Source organism: Sinocyclocheilus rhinocerous, unplaced genomic scaffold (genome assembly GCF_001515625.1).
Source record: "Sinocyclocheilus rhinocerous isolate Xijiao unplaced genomic scaffold, SAMN03320098_v1.1 scaffold299, whole genome shotgun sequence".
NCBI lineage: Eukaryota > Metazoa > Chordata > Actinopteri > Cypriniformes > Cyprinidae > Sinocyclocheilus > Sinocyclocheilus rhinocerous.
Genome location: NW_015652998.1, coordinates 2916039 through 2929619, shown reverse-complemented (window position 1 = coordinate 2929619; position 13581 = coordinate 2916039). Strand labels below are relative to the sequence as shown.

The window sequence follows — 13581 nt, the reverse complement described above, 5'->3', positions numbered from 1 at the left end:
CAGAGAAACCTGACAGTATTGTATTCCTATATTGGAACTTCTGTCCAGTCTTCCTTCTATTTTGCTCTTACATTAGGATTGAAATTCCAAGTATTCCATACAGTTAAGTTTTACCACCTTTAAGACTTCTATTGAACTAAAGCACTGACTAGATACCCAGAAGGCCCAGTGTGAGTAAGACTGAAAACATGGAATGAAGATCCGGAGCTGATGATATAAGAAGGGCCGGACTTGGAAACACTGCTGCTAGTCGCTTTGGCTCCTGTTTGTCAGCACTCTACGATGAAGATCCTGTTTCTGATCCCAGTTTGCCTGAGCCTGATTCTCAGCAGCTCTGCACAGAGGCCTGAACCCTGCAGTAAGACCTCCTGACCTGTTGTCTTTTGCCTGCACGTTATAGTGAACTTTATAGAGCTTTAACAGTTGAAAGAACAAAAATGAATTTATGCTCGCTTCTTTGAGAAGTTTAAATAAACCTTTTCACTCTCTCTTGACTTCCAGAGTCTCCACCTTTGCTTGAGGGGGCACTGACCGCGGTAAGGGGCCATCTTGACAAGAATATTAAACTGTTATGTCCGAGAGAAAAAAAATCTTTCATCAGAGAAACTTGTTGTTTTGGCCTGAATGAACCAATATAAAGTTTGCTCTCTAACTTCCTTTACTAGTTTTCTTATCGCTACCGAAAACTACCTCAAGTCATGCAAATGCTAACTGTGAGTTATGTGAAAGTGTTCTCTCTCTTTCCCTCCAACACAGTTCATCCCTGGGCACCACTTACGTGTTTTTGAGAAATTCTCTTATGATGCCTATGGACATAATATCAGAGTTCTAGCAGCTGGAAAGGAAGGCAACCAGACCTTCTTTGTTGACAGGCTTCTGCTCTTTAGAGAGGTAAAGTACCACAGTTTATGGATAAATAGCAAAACATACATTTTGTAAAGTTCATCACTGGGCATTGTGTTGCGGACTCTTGCTAATAGTTTGCTCTCCTCTCCACAGGGAGTCAGCTATGAGATCCACTACCACAACCAAACTTGTATTAAGACAGCATTAAAGGAACCATTCAGACATATTGGGGTTCCCCATGATGCCCATTTCCTGAATCAAATGGTCTTGGGTAGCAGCTCTATACCAGGACAAGGACTGCTGGTCAATAACTGGAATGGAACAGTGGAGGAAACAAAAGGTAATGTGCGCCATTATGCTGCATGATGAATCTCAGTCAGGTTTTTAACATCCAGGCTATAATACAAATGTATAAAAACATAAACATTTTTTAAACTTTTTTTAAACTCTCATTGTTTTCAACTTAAAAGACTACTATTTTCACACTGTAATAATTAACATAATAAACAATTAAATATAATAAATAATTATAACAAATATTAAATATAATAAACAATTAAATATAATAAATAATAAAGATTGATGGAGAGATTTTAACCAAGTTCAAAAATCCCTGTGCTTTATTTCAATTTATGAAAAATAGTTTTGTAATAGTCTGATGTAATTTTGTCTTCCGTTTTTGGTCTATACTTCTATACATCTATATTTTGTCTTCTTTTCAGAGCTGACCATTTGATTTAGCAAATTATTCACTTTTACAATTCAGTTTAAAAATAAAACACACACATCAATAAACCCAATTAAGTTGCTGCTTATTAGTAGATAGTAATGTAGTTATTACGTCAGAGGTAGAATTAAGGAATCTAAAATATGATCACACAGAATGAGCCATTAATATGTGCTTTGTAAGTATAATACACAGGCAATATGGTAATATGCATGCTTATAAGCAACTAGGTAATAGTGAGAATTGGTCCCTAAACTAAAGTTACATAGTGTTATATTGATATATGGATATATAATAAATATGGTTTGTTTTCAGTTGCTTATCATTTCAGGTTGAGTAAACCAATGTAAAATTTGCTCTCTAACTTCTCTTGCTAGTTGGCTTATGTTCTTTGTACTTTTCTTTGCAGAAATCTACCTGCTGACCTTCACTGCGTTTGGCTGTGTGCCTCTCTACACCCTGGATTTCACACAGAAAGGGGAATTAACCACAATGACAAGGTTAGTCAAGTAGACTGGTCAGACAAAGGCTGGCCCGTCCCATACAAATACTGTAACCATGTTTAACTCTGCTTTTCATTAAAACCCAAAACCCATGGATAATACTTCTTGTAATCAAGTCTGCAATCTTGTCCTTAACCTAACCACATTTGTAGTATACTGATGAAGAAGAACAGATTATGCAAAGGTGACTCTCTTAACCAATTACACGTGTTTACATTGCCTTTCCTCTTCCTCTGATCAAGGCCGCCTTCATGCAAGAATAGCATGCACATAAAGAAAACAAAATGTGTGCTTCATGAATGCTGTACAAGATTTCCTCAAGCATGAAAAAAAAAAACTTTTTTTGGACAAATGTAACCTTAATATAACAGTCTCGGAGTAAACATTTTAAACATTAATACTTAAATATAGGGCATCTGTACATACATGTGTGTATGTTGGACACGATTTGTTAACCCATTTCTTCTTTCCATAGCTTCTTTGACCTAGTGGAAGGAATCGAGGACCCGAATGTCTTCATCCCTCCTTCATTCTGTGGTTCTGTGGAAGTGCTGCCGGCCAAAGGTGATGGGGCAAGATCCTTCATCGCTCTTCTGTGAGAGGAACCATGCTGGTTTTTGTCAGTGCATGTCCTGCTTAAATTGCAGCATGGACACACCATTTTTTATTTAAATAAAAGACAATTTTGGATTTTTTTTAAACACACATTAAACAATAACATGGCTATCCAAACTATGACTACTGCAAGTTCTTTTTATTCTCATGAAAGTCAAATACAGCCAAACATGGTAAAGCAATTCCATCCCTATCATAAACGACGGGCAGTCTTCAACTACAAGCAACAAGCCAAAAAAAACAAATAAAAAAACACACACACAACTAAATGAAATAACCATATACTGTACATACAACAAAAAAAAAGTGATGCAGGTTATTCAAAGAAAACTGTACAATGTCCAGTGCTTGTTATAACAAAATCTCCAAAATTCTCCAAGAGTCTTGAGGGGGTTTTGACAGGAAATTGCAATGTTGAGTGCTGGGCTCTCGTGTTCACATTTCACAGGTTTAGAGTTGAGTCAAACCCACAGCACAGAAACAGACGAGGCCTTAGCAGCATTAGGTGCAGATCTGTTAATTGTACAGGATGTCATAATGGCCCGGTCTGTAGAGAAGGAAAATCTTGGGCTCTCCGTCTTCAGGGAAGATGTGGTGATTGACTGTTCCTCCCTCTCCTCGATCCATGTACTCCACCTGGATGCACACATTTAAAGCCTGAGCCAGAGCTATAATGTGAATGTGGTCACTCTCTTTGGACATGGGCTCCACCTCCTGGCCAAAACAGATTGACATGCTGGTTTAAAATGTTGCAAAGTCATTGAAGACCAGGTTACTCTACAAGAACTGGATGAAAATTAATCACATCTTCAAAATTGCAACAAAGAGACACAAGTCAGAAAGGATGTGTTGTTCAGTGTCACCTGTTGGCAAAACTCTCGAACGGTGCGGCCGCCCTCTATGAAGTGCTGGAAGAAGTCATCCTCTCTCTGCAGGTACCCAGAGGTCACCAGCCGCAGATAGACGACAAGATAATCGGAAACGCTCTGCTCATTAAAGGAGCTGAGCAGCTCACCTACAGACACTTGCTTATCACAAGTCTCAATCAGGTCCATGAACTGGAGTGAACAAGACAAGAGGAAATTCATTATACATGAAACTCATTTAAGATTATTACTGGAAGAATAATGATGAAATCGGAGAAAAAGGCAAACAGGAGTTTTGAGACCTCAAATGTTGTACGCATTTTCATACATAATTGTATTGTAAAAACACAAAGTAGCAGGACTGATCTGATTTCCAGTGTTGCTATCGTAAGCTAAAACTATTAAAATTTAGTTAAGTGAAATGATGCTAAAAAAAACTTCAGCTTTAAAGTTCTTTTAATTCAGCTAAGAGGTCGTGCTGTAACATATCAATCTTTTGTTGGTCACACATGTCTTCACAAGTACTGAAGTACTTCATAAGTACTAAAATGACTAAAACAAACTGAATTAAAGCTAAATAGAAATGTGTAAAAATGTCAAAAATCAACAAAATGACTCACTTAAACTACAATTAAAATAAAACCTTAAAATATAAAAAAAAAAACTCACTTGAAATATTAATAAATACTAATAGTATATACAATGTCTGGCCACAAATGTAATTAAGCAAATACTAAAGAGTTGAAGATTGAATCTTTATTGCAGTGATTAATATAGCATGCTGTATATAGCATGTTGTATGTTTGGCAACAATTCTTTCAACCCTAATTGATGCAGTGTGTAGCTTTTTATTACTTAAACAACCATGTCGGAAGAAGTACCCATGTACATATTCCAGGATGACAATGACAAGATTCATTAGGCTCAAGTTATGAAATATGTGAAATATTGGCCATCACAGAGTCCTGACCTAAACCCTATTTGAAGTTTTTGGGATGTGCTCTCGTTGTGGCATTGTTTCAACAACGTTATGCAACATCACAACAATTAATTCCATCAAGAGTTGCATTCATTTTTGGCCAAGATCTTGTATTGACGATGGGAGACTCAAACCCTTCTTTAAAGCTGACTCCATCACATCCCAAAGACTTTCAGTGGGGTTAAGGCCAAGACTCTATGGTGACCAATTCATGTGTGAAAATGATTCCTCATGCTCGCTGAACCACTATTTCACAATTTGAGCCCAATGAATCTTGTCATTGTCATCCTGGAATATGGATACGGGTACATCTTCTGAAATGGATTTTTAAGGAATGAGAAGCTACACGCTGCATCAGTAAGAGTTAAACGAATCATTGCCAAATGTTAAACATGCCAGAAACATTAGTTCACACTCATCTAAAGACTTACTGTGTTGTGAAAATCTTCAATGGTGAATTCTGTGAAACCTTGGCTCACAAGATCCAGTTTACTCTTGGCAGCTATAGCCTTGAACCTGCCAAGTGAACATAACCAAACAGAGACTTGGAGGAACGTACTAAAGGATACAGAAGCTACTTGAGACCATTATCTTCTCCTCATACTTTCACATAAATGATCTTAACAGGCTTGACGCAACAAGAAGTTTGTCTGTCAACACTGAAAGTGAAAACAGTGTGTGATGTCAAACAGTCAGTGTCGTTTAGAACAGATTTAATGTTTAATATTCAGTTTTGTAGAGTAGAAATCATTTATTCAACCAAAGGAATAAACAGTGTTCATTCACTTCAGCTGAACGTAGGCTGGCAGGTGGTTACCTATGTAATTCTTTGCTGTTTTCAAGTAAAGACTCCAGATGTGAGAAACCAAAGGCTCTGTAGAAGCAGTTCCCATCTGGCCGTGTTTTGCGTATAGATGAGTACTTCTTCTGCAAGTCCTGTTGACAAAACAGTTTAAATTGTTATAAAGAACAGTCAGAGATGGGGAACCTTGGACATATTTATGCATAAATAAACTAATGCTCTCTTAGCTCTATGGTATGTGACTAGATAATGGAGATAAAAGATAAAGATAAGTGCATAATAATTTATGCATAACATTCCATTAACATTCATTCTCTATTGTAATGGTTCACTTACTCTTATCTTCTGCTGGTAAATGGTGTCATCGTCAGCATACTCTCGCTTAAGGACAGAAAGTTCCTGTCTTTCTGACACCAGAGGAATACTGGTCGATATCTACGGTGACATTCAGGATGGGTTAAACTATAACAACGCTGATATTAATACATTTCATTAAATTGTACCAAAGCAAAAACATCACTTGTTGAGTGCATTGCTGTAAGACCTTTTATTCTAGAGGACCAAAGTGTGTGTAAAGCATCCCATAACATTACAAAAATACTAATTATTGAGAGAATGACTCAACAGTTACCTCGTGTTGAATTTTATCTTGCTGTGCAATAATAGCTTCATCATGTGCAAGACAATTCAGCCCTGTCAAAGAACAAACGCAATTAAGTGTAAAATTTGACAATTACTTGAAAACTGGCAAAAACCATAATTGAACATGGTCAGACATAAACATTATTACTGATGTTACGAGTGTAATGGTATTTTTACGTTAGTTTCACAGTGCAGTGTTTTTTTAAAACGCTTGTGTCACACTTCGGAGCATTTTCGTTTATTAAATGTTTATATAACGCTAATGACCGTATATAACATATTATTAAGATCTGGACACTGAAACAAGTCCTTTAAAACATAAACAATGGACTCTCAGCTGTTGTTGTTAGCAAGTTAGCAAAGCGCTGGCTACTCATCCAATCAACTCATGCGCTTCACACAGCTCGAAACAGCATCGGCATGTGCAAACCGATATAAACATACACTGGTTCCGGCAAAGTTGGGGTAAAGTACTTCTCACCATCAGTCTCTTTTTGAGAGATCTCCTGCTGTTGCTCCTCCGCCATGTTCCTGCTGAAGTCATTTCCGGTCACCTGATTGATTGGAACCGCTGGAGATCAACCCACTTCCGGCTAAGATTCTTTACCTGAATATCTCGTTTTACATGTGTTAAAATGGTTGCCCGTCTGAATGGGTTGAATTGAGTTCGGTTTTCTCCCATAAAAGCTGGTGGTAAGTATAAATTTTGACATAATTACTAATAATTAAGAACTTTTTTTTCACCGATGACAAGCTCTCATAGATGATTCATTTACTAAACACAAATATATCAAACTCAAATACATACATACCATTAAATAATTTTGAATGTTTCCGAGATAAAGGCTAAATGGTTATATGTACCGTGTACTTATTTGAATGTGTGCATGTAAAATAATAGTCAAAATGTTATATATGTTAATAAAATGTCAAGTTATATAATGATGCCATGTGACACTCAGTTCAGTTAATGGGATTCTCTCCAAAATTAGTCAATGATCTGAATCAGGTGTGTTAAAAAAGGAGAAAATTAAAAATGTTCAGGCCATCCCTTAGGAAAATTAACCATTGTTTTTTGGCTAATTGATTACCATTGGTATAACCACAGTTTTACTACAAATGCCATGGTTAAACTATGGTTAGTGTAGCAAAACCATGGTTAATTTGTGGTTACCGTGGTTTAACTATAGTAACCATGGTTGTTTGGTTTTATTTTTATTTGTAGTAAAACCTGGGTTCATTTTGTAAGGGATGATTGCAAACAGCCACCAATATGGGGCTTCTTGAATATTTGAAATGTTTTTCATGACAAAAAAAAAAATTTAAGTGACTTGTATCTGTGTGACCTTATTTTGAGAACCACCTATATGCAACATTTGATTAAGCATGTGTCGTGGACATTCTCAATATGAATACATCTTAATATAAAACAAATCTGACTTCTCTACCGCGGACAATACAGACAACCTCCAGTTGTCAATAACGCAATACAATACTACAGTACCAGTTCAATACAATCCAATACTTCCCTTACTGAAGTATGGTGATGGCGTCCCGTCAAGAAGTTACTATCACTACCTCAAACCACACATGAGCACCAGGTCTTTAGCATCTATACACTCTCACCGCCCTTCTCCGGTATACGCTGGTCCGACACAGGATCATTAATACTAACTCCAAGTATTACAGCCTCACCCCGAGTGCGGGTCTATAGTTTTCCAACACTAGCACTGTCTCTGCTGTGCTCCTCTGAGCATAGAAGCTTTAGTACTCCTATTCTTCAGCTGTGCAGCATAGACCAGACACAACTCCCAAGTTGCTCTTTGCAGGGATAAAAAGTTTATTCATGGCCAGTAGCCCACTGATCACAACAACCAAGAGAGACTCCCTGAACATGTATATTTATACCTTATAGTTGAGTAAAAATCAATGTCACTCAAGTCTTCTTCACTGTAATTGGTTATACTCATCTGGTCATTGGTTTGTCATATGACCGTTAGTTCTACTGTTTTAAGTGCTTTTTGGGTAAGTATAGATTCTTTAATCATAGATACATGGTCTTTGATCTGAGCATCCTTAGTTTGTACTTTTCTGAACATTCTATATTGAACATACACTTTTGACTCCTTCTGAGGCCATTATACAAAATATTTCCCTCACACATGTTAATCAACATTAAGCTTATATTTTATGTACAAGTCTTTTAGAGTTATTGGGTTAAGTTAATTCATTTAATTGCTAGACTGCAAGATTTAAAAAGGCCTTAAAATGCCAACCTATTATTTCACACACACACACACACACCTACCCCTATTTAGCCTTTTTTTCCAGAAATATTCAAAATGATGTATAGGTGTAATGTATTTCTTTTAGTTTATTATTATATTTTTGTTTTAAGATGACACTTAAATCAATCATCTATGCAAGTTTGTTACTGGTGTCTTGCCTCGTGTAAGCTACTGAAAAGCAATATCTTTTTTCCAGTATTGTCAAAAAAAGTTATGGAAACGGAGAGATGCAGATTTTAAGATTTAAATAACTGTTTATTTCAAATGTAACAGCTCCAGTTAAGGAGAACTGAATCACCCATGGTTACATGTTATTACACAGTTGGTAACAAGGAGCAAACAGCTCAGTGTAACAAAGACCGGACTGTTTGGAGGAAAGTAAACGGTCGCATGGAGAGGTAGCAGGGTGGCTCAAAGGAGAGAAGCTGTTCCGCTGTTTAGGTAAGCTGGAGGTCTGTGAAATGGTGGTCCCAAGGTGTTAAAAGCAATAAAACCAGACGATCTGCTTGCAGTCCATGACCGGTGGATCACTCAGACTCAGCAGTGCCCTTCTTTTTGTAGTTTTCCAGGTTGGCCAGAACCCACCCAGATGGTCCCAGGATGGTAAAAGAAAATACGGTCAGACCAATTATTGTCTCCTGTGAAAACAGACACAAGAACCAAAGAGCTGTTAGAGCTTTCGGTTTTTTACTGTTCATGGCAACATAAAGGTACTATTTTATTATCTCTGCTATCACTCCGCAGTCTCTGTCTTCAGATATAAATGCAAGCTAATTGGTGCCATCTTGCGACTTAAAACGGCTATTGAGACAACAAACTAATAAAAAAAAATACGCTTGAGATCTAAGGTATTCATTTTGGCATGTTGAGCAGAAACAGTTGCATTTAGAGAAATATTAATATATAAAAATAAATTTTAACTTGGATTTGATTAATACTATATACATAACTGTTGCAGTATTGTCTTATTGACAGCAGTTGTTAATGCAATATTTTTCTTAGCGGAAGCTGATCTGCGATGGCCGCGGTTTCTTAAATAGCACGAAATATAAACAAAATGACCTTTAAGACGAGTGTTACATTACTTTTTAGTTACTCTTTAAAGGAAAATAACTTGGAGATATAAAAAGTGGAGATATCGCCTGTCAACACCACGACCGTACAACCGCGATCGGCCGAGAAGATTTTAGGTAAGTTAACGTTACCGTTTCAACCCCAAACCCCATCAGTCCAAAACTAATGCGGAAGTACAGATATGATCTATTCATAATCAACACCTGGCTTAGACAAACTAAACTGAATTTTATGACTATGTTTCCGATCATCACAGTGAGTCTAAAGGTGAATGCCAAGGAGATCATGGCCTGCCCTTCACGAGCTGCAGAGTGAGCAACCAGCCCTCTACGGATACTCACAGCGGGCCCAAACTTATCCTTGGCAGGGCGCGTAGCGATGTTGGCTCGCTGGGTGATGGTTGATCCCCGCAGAACCGGAGCGGTGCGGATCCGAGCGATTCCCCGCAGAAGTCCAGACATTTTGATGCTATGAAATCGAGTGCGTAATGAACAGGAAGAAGCAAAGGACACCGGAATATGTGGCAAGACTGCAGCAAGCGCTCATGGGTAACAACCGCATACTTATGGGAGTTGTAGTTTTTGCGCATAAACCATTTTTAGTTAGACTGTTAAAAAATAATTAATCTTGCACGACAAACGTTATACATTATTAAGATTATTCACTCCATTCGTGTAGTTGTTATAACAGTGACACCGTGTCTTCGTCATGAGAGAGTTAAATGGTCACTGAACAATCTTTTACTTCTTTCATAACCGAATCTGGCCAGTTGAGCCTTTTAAAACCTGTGCCAGCTGACGCAATAGAGCAAGTAATTCATTCAGATCCTTGTCTGCGTACTATGAGAAGATATTTATTGTTAAACTAGTAAGGACTAAGGGCAACGCCATCACCAAAATGCACATGACCTGGGACAGATTTTTAGGGGTGAACCATGGCAGTATTTTCTTAAAAGTTTCAATTGCTTTATGCATACCCGTGCCAAAAGACAATTAAACACCTCTTAATGTTATAATTGTCCTAGTTTTCACAATTTTCAGGTCAAGTCATCAATTTCTGTAGGCCTATATGCATATACCTAGACACAGTCTTGCCTTGAAAACGTTTTTTTTATTATACATTTCCAGCCTTAGGGGGGAAAAAAGACAGTTTGTTTAAAGGGGTCATATGATGCAATTTCATTTTTTCCTTTCTCTTTGGAGTGTTACAAGCTCTTGGTGCATAAAGAAGATCTGTAAAGTTGCAAAGACTAAAGTCTCAAATCCAAAGAGATATTCTTTATAAAAGTTTCAGACCGATTAGTTTTGTAAAAATCGACGCGTTTCAGAAGGTGGGGCATAGAGGAGAAACAATAATGTACAGTATGTGGAAAATAATGTGTTTTTTTTTACTTTAAACCGCATAAACACATTTCATTACACCAAATACACAAAATAATGTTCTTTTTAGCAGCATCATATGACCCCTTTAAAACACGTTGAACCTTTGTTAACACACTGTCTTATTTCTCACTGTTTGTTTTAAGTTGCCACATCGGGAGCCTGTAATTAAACGTTATAGTCCATTTAATGTCTTTTCAGATACATTGAAACAGTATTTTAATTATGAAGCACAAAACCATGAAACAGTGAAAAAGTAAGTAACTTGTATTTTTTTAATGCTTGTATTAAAAACGACAGTGCGGATTTGGCAAGAAAGTGAAGAAGGAAGATTTACAAACCATATTTTTTCATCTACACATGTTCCCTTCTTTGCTCAAGACATAAGCTTTTATAAATCTGTGACAGTGGGCCCTTTTTTTCACTTTTTTCTGGGGTTCACAGAAGCTGCAGTCTCATCAAGTGTTTACTAAGTTTTGTGATTTAATACCATGGTAATTGAATTAACACAAAGTATAGTGTTATAATGGTTTTTTTATGAAAAATTTGGAAGATTTACAATGGTAACAACTGAGGAAATGTCGTAATTGAAAAAAAGTCCTAATTTAATGATATTTAGTCGTAATTAAAAAAAATAAAATAAAATAACTCCTGAAACCAGCATATAGAAAATAAAAAAACCACAAACATTTGTGTATTACTGAGATGCAGCCCTTTTGACAAACTAGCTTTGGTTTCTACATATGAAATTTTCACTCATTTATTTACTGACTTTCTTAATACTTAAATACAAAATAATTTAATCTGCCTGCGAGATTATGTAATCAACCATTGTGCCAAGTGTTAACAAGCTGCAACAAGCATGACAGAGTAACATGAAATTGTTTTACAAAATAATGGATATTTATTAATACTATGGATGCATTTTACAGAAGACTACACATGAAAGATTTAATAAATAGTAAAAAAACAAACACAAATCCCAATCTTTTACAATTTGTGTTCTCTGTTGCTTTATTTCTTTGCATCATTCATGTAATAAAACAAGGCAAAAAAAAAAATCACACACACACACACATATATACTGTATATATATATAACAGTAAAATATTTCTAAAGGCACTATTTCTCTCTTTGTACAAGTAAATAATAATTTTAACATATTAATTACAGTCAGAAAAATAAGAAATTCAAGGAAACTCCTTCATAACCTTTGGCTGTTTCCATCATATTAATACTAAAGTTCTCTTCTGTATGGCAATGATCATCTCTGTTTGTGTGTTCAGACGAAGTAAAGTGGCCGGCTCAGACAGACTCTTTCAGGTGGACACAACTGGGATCCTTCTTGGCCATATCCTCTTTTTCAGGTAATCTTTTGTCTTTTTTCCATACAAAACCTCTGTAATAAGTGAAAGAATCAAAAAACAACATTATGGTTATCCATTTACACATGACACTTCGCTCATGTCACTTACACTTTAACTTTTGACGCAACATTCTCTTGCAACATCAGTTGCAATCATGTCTTGTGGATCAGATAGAACTAGCACAAAACTCACCTGTCATCCACCTCCTGGATAGTATCGGGCAAAGGTTGTGCAAGGGTTTCTGGGAGAAAGAAGGCGAAGATCCCACTGATGATTGGAGCCCTTCCATAGATAAAACCAGGTAGCCATGAGGAATCCTCCCCAAGAAGAAGCACCATGGGGGCCACCATCGCTCCAAACTGAGCCATCATGGACACCCATCCCATTCCGTTTTGACTGAGAGGACACAGAAGGAAATTGCATAAGCTGGCATCACTTGCTCTGAAAATTAGTATGGGATTCTGCAGATCTTGTTTTTGCTTGTCAAAAAGAAACAAAATGACGGACAATGCAGGGCCGTAACCATAGATATTGAGGGGGACATGTCACTCCCACTAATTAAAAATGGACAAATGATCTCTCCCAATATTTGATATTCTTGATAATGCTTTGTTTGTTGTTAGGATGACAAAAGGTTTATAAAGTTACATTATTGGGCTGATCTGCCTCAGCGGTCTAAAAGTGCTTGTCAATTACAAAATGACTAAGACTAATCAAATCAAAGAAGGCAGGCAGGATTTACTGTTCTTTAAGTTTATAAAGTTGAAAGAGTGTGAGGTAAGATGTAAGTAGCTAAACATTTGATATTTGACAACCATTTTACAATAGAAATGTTAAATAACCAATATCAAGCGATGTAAACTAAACTTTTTGTTTGTCACATTTCACCTTTTTGAATTAAAAATATAGTGAATCATTTAGCCTACGTGACGAGAAACATTTTGCCATTTTGAATTATGTATAAGTTTATGTATATGTTATGCATTTATTTAAAAAACTGCAAAATTATTTTCTCAAATTTTTAAATGTATTAATTTACAAAGAAAATATTAAATAAATGATTTAAATGGATTTAAGGGAGTAAGTAATCAATTTGAACTATTTGCAAAGAATTTTGCAATGTTTTTATTTCAAATATGCACACAATCACTCTTACTCTTATAAAAAAATATTGCAGTAGTTCAAATTGATTACTTGACAAAAAAAAAATCTTGTTTTTTTTTTTACTCGTTCTTTCTTTTCTTTATCTTCTTAAATAAATAATTTCTATTTTAAAAAAAGGATTCTGAAATAAATGTATCACCGTTTCCATGAAAATATTAAGAAGCACAATCCTTTTCAACATTGATAATAAAAAATATTGTTCTTGAGCACAAAATAAGCATATTCGAACATTTCTGAAGTATTGTGACACTGAAGACTGGAGTAATGAAGCTGAGAATTCAGCTTTGCCATTACAGGATTTTAATTAATATATATATATATATATATAT

At 36.1% G+C, this 13581-nt stretch overlaps 4 protein-coding genes across 4 annotated transcripts in view; 1 reads left to right on the top strand and 3 right to left on the bottom strand.

Annotated features, from left to right (window-relative positions):
* The first annotated feature begins 261 nt into the window (after positions 1-261).
* On the top strand, positions 262-2960 carry LOC107715406 (ependymin-like). Its single transcript, XM_016521538.1, has 6 exons — positions 262-358; positions 502-536; positions 757-891; positions 1000-1186; positions 1983-2073; positions 2552-2960. The coding sequence occupies exons 1-6, from the start codon at positions 283-285 to the stop codon at positions 2673-2675; spliced, it is 648 nt and encodes a 215-aa protein (XP_016377024.1). The 5' UTR covers positions 262-282; the 3' UTR covers positions 2676-2960.
* A 108-nt stretch (positions 2961-3068) lies between these two features.
* Positions 3069-6534, bottom strand: LOC107715404 (ubiquitin thioesterase OTUB1-like). The gene is made up of 7 exons (XM_016521536.1): positions 6462-6534; positions 5970-6031; positions 5675-5773; positions 5354-5472; positions 4968-5052; positions 3555-3749; positions 3069-3405 (listed from the first exon to the last, which is right to left on the bottom strand). The coding sequence occupies exons 1-7, from the start codon at positions 6505-6507 to the stop codon at positions 3208-3210; spliced, it is 804 nt and encodes a 267-aa protein (XP_016377022.1). The 5' UTR covers positions 6508-6534; the 3' UTR covers positions 3069-3207.
* Positions 6535-6614: 80 nt separating this feature from the next.
* The window catches only part of LOC107715266 (solute carrier family 22 member 6-like), a 12076-nt gene continuing 5109 nt past the window's right edge, over positions 6615-13581 (bottom strand). The window contains exons 5-7 of the mRNA XM_016521351.1: positions 12281-12631; positions 11996-12120; positions 6615-6673 (exon numbers count right to left, since the gene is read on the bottom strand). Coding sequence (XP_016376837.1) covers positions 12027-12120; positions 12281-12631 — 445 coding nt within the window. The 3' untranslated portion in view covers positions 6615-6673; positions 11996-12026. The remainder of the gene's footprint in view (positions 6674-11995; positions 12121-12280; positions 12632-13581) is intronic.
* On the bottom strand, positions 8503-9870 carry cox8a (cytochrome c oxidase subunit 8A). Its single transcript, XM_016521537.1, has 2 exons — positions 9684-9870; positions 8503-8906 (listed from the first exon to the last, which is right to left on the bottom strand). Exons 1-2 carry the CDS (start codon positions 9801-9803, stop codon positions 8796-8798), a joined length of 231 nt encoding a protein of 76 aa, XP_016377023.1. The 5' UTR covers positions 9804-9870; the 3' UTR covers positions 8503-8795.

Bases quoted from the DNA above. Each gene is read 5' to 3' on its own strand.
- LOC107715406 (XM_016521538.1), top strand. From the start codon at position 283: ATGAAGATCCTGTTTCTGATCCCAGTTTGCCTGAGCCTGATTCTCAGC. The intron at 537-756 runs GTAAGGGGCCAT...CCTCCAACACAG, and splicing joins TTGAGGGGGCACTGACCGCG to TTCATCCCTGGGCACCACTT. The intron at 1,187-1,982 runs GTAATGTGCGCC...TTTTCTTTGCAG, and splicing joins AACAGTGGAGGAAACAAAAG to AAATCTACCTGCTGACCTTC.
- cox8a (XM_016521537.1), bottom strand. From the start codon at position 9,803: ATGTCTGGACTTCTGCGGGGAATCGCTCGGATCCGCACCGCTCCGGTT. The intron at 8,907-9,683 runs GTGAGTATCCGT...CTGTTTTCACAG, and splicing joins AGGATAAGTTTGGGCCCGCT to GAGACAATAATTGGTCTGAC.
- LOC107715404 (XM_016521536.1), bottom strand. From the start codon at position 6,507: ATGGCGGAGGAGCAACAGCAGGAGATCTCTCAAAAAGAGACTGATG. The intron at 5,774-5,969 runs GTAACTGTTGAG...ATGTCACCGTAG, and splicing joins AAGATAAAATTCAACACGAG to ATATCGACCAGTATTCCTCT. The intron at 3,750-4,967 runs GTAAGTCTTTAG...TGTTCACTCCAG, and splicing joins TTGAAGATTTTCACAACACA to TTCATGGACCTGATTGAGAC.